Source organism: Argentina silus, assembly GCF_951799395.1.
Source record: "Argentina silus genome assembly, chromosome: 18".
Lineage (NCBI taxonomy): Eukaryota > Metazoa > Chordata > Actinopteri > Argentiniformes > Argentinidae > Argentina > Argentina silus.
Window position 1 is genome coordinate 16,942,152 of NC_139672.1, and position 2,041 is coordinate 16,944,192.

Sequence of the window (2,041 nt, forward strand, 5' to 3'; positions counted from 1 at the left end):
CAGCAGGGGACAGGGTCTACTCTCCATGTAGCCTACTGCGAGGCAAGCCAGACAAAACACGGGATTATTACAGCAAAACAAGAAAGAGAAAAAAAAAGACGCTAAAAACGAAATTGTGGATGAGCACGACTGTGTGTTGCACAATCAACAGGCTGGATCTATAACCTAATATTCACTAGTATTATTCTATATATGTTGATATTATTTGATGGATAGTGGTTTGTCTTTGTTCTTAATTTTCACACGATGTGAAATAATTTATACAATTTGGTATAGCTCCAGCGTGTTAGGGTCTGCTTGTATGACTTCTATCAAGTGGTTCCCAGTCAAACGCGTTGTTTTCTTTAGACTTCGTGTATATGAAACTCACTTTCCTTCAAAAGAGCTGACCAGCCACAATCATTTTTTACCGGTTTTAAAAATGTTTAAAAATTCGGTCTAGGAGAAGCCTGCAGGTCTCAACAGAGTAGGCTACTTTCACTGAGGTAAAGCGTTTTCCGTGGTGCAGATGTTCGACTACACAGCTCTCCTGCTTGTTGTAGCCTGGTCCCCGACGTGTGATTCTCATACGTCGTTTTGTGCCTGTCGGCTTTAGGAGCCAGACTGCGTCTATCTACTTACTGTCTTATCGAGAGCGCTGTCCACGGTGCTGAACTGCACGATACCGCTGCACAGGCAGCGGTGCTGAAGTGCCTCCTCCTGTTTTCGTGAGTGGACTGGCCTGAGATTCTCTATCAAGTCTTCGATTTCAGCACTAAGAGTGCTCGGTGCATTGGTCTCAGTGCTTGTTAGCGCAATAAAGTTCATCTCAGGGAAATAGACAATCAAAGACCGGGGTTCTCAGATGGAGGCAGTGTTGATGGGACCCAGGTGGGCAGCATTAAGCTATCTGAGGCCGATGTGGCGGCTGAATTTGGGACAGGCAGGCAGCCGTAGTCTACTGACGGTGGAACATGCAGGTAACCTCAGACAGCCTCTCCTGAGTGTCTGTAGAACTCTGTTGTGATTCTGCCGTGCTCGGTGAAGGATAGCCGACATGTTGAATGGATCCTACGTTTCGCATCGTGAAAGATTTCATATTTTCGTTTTGTGATTAATGACTTGTTTATTTTCTCAACAACAACTACAACAACAAGATAAAAACAGACCTGCAAGAGATTTCATATTTTCAACATAACGGTTGAGATTTTCATTTCAGAATTTCATGTTTCAACATAACGATCATTGCGGGGCTACTTTTTAGAGCTTTTTTTTTTTTTTTTTTTTTTTAATCTCGAGTTTCTAACAATTTCTAACATGTTTCTCCCTTCATTCTCCAGGGCTACCACTGGAACGAGCTGAACCGCGGCGAGGAGGGCAGGTCGGAGCTGGTCCTCTACGTCGTCCTCCCGGTGGCCTCCCTGCTTATGCTGGGCCTCCTGGTCCTTCTGGCCTACCGCCGACGCTCCTGCAACAAGCTGAACCCCTCCAGCATCGTCGCCCTCGACCTCCAGGACGCCGAGTTCCTCTCCTCGCTTACCGGCCACGACGAGCGGCACACCAGCACCAGCTCTGAGGCGTCGGACGGGGTGTTTCTGATGGTGTACCTGCCTCCGCCATACGAGGAGACGCTGACCAAGATCACCCGAGCCGCCAGCCTCTCCTCCAGCTCCCGGGACACCGAGTCAATGAAGGTAGAGGACCTGGAGGCCAGGCTGTGCCCTGAGATCAAGTCCAGCGGCCGCTTCGTGTGAGGGAGGAGGAGGCGGGGAGGGGGGGAGGAGGAGGCGGGGAGGGGGGGAGGAGAGGGGGGGGGGACGAAAGGAGTTTGACTCCAACGAACAAGTTGGGTGTGGGGTGGAGACGCGGCTGAACAGCGGCAGACTGACCGACTTACCTGATGCTCAAGGAAAGGACTGGCGCGAAAGGACGCGGCTGGACAGTGGGACAGACAGACAGGCAGACAGACAGACAGACAGACAGACAGACAGACAGACAGACAGACAGACAGACAGACAGACAGACAGGCAGACAGACAGGCAGACAAGCTGACAGACGGACA

The 2,041-nt window shown here is 50.2% G+C and overlaps 1 protein-coding gene across 1 annotated transcript in view; it reads left to right on the plus strand.

The window, feature by feature from the left end:
• smim28 (small integral membrane protein 28) overlaps positions 1-1,733 on the plus strand; it is a gene marked incomplete at both ends in the record, with an annotated part of 2,025 nt that extends 292 nt beyond the window's left edge. Inside the window, one exon of the mRNA XM_083690336.1 lies at positions 1,320-1,733. Coding sequence (XP_083546462.1) covers positions 1,320-1,733 — 414 coding nt within the window. The remainder of the gene's footprint in view (positions 1-1,319) is intronic.
• Between the last annotated feature and the right edge of the window lie 308 nt (positions 1,734-2,041).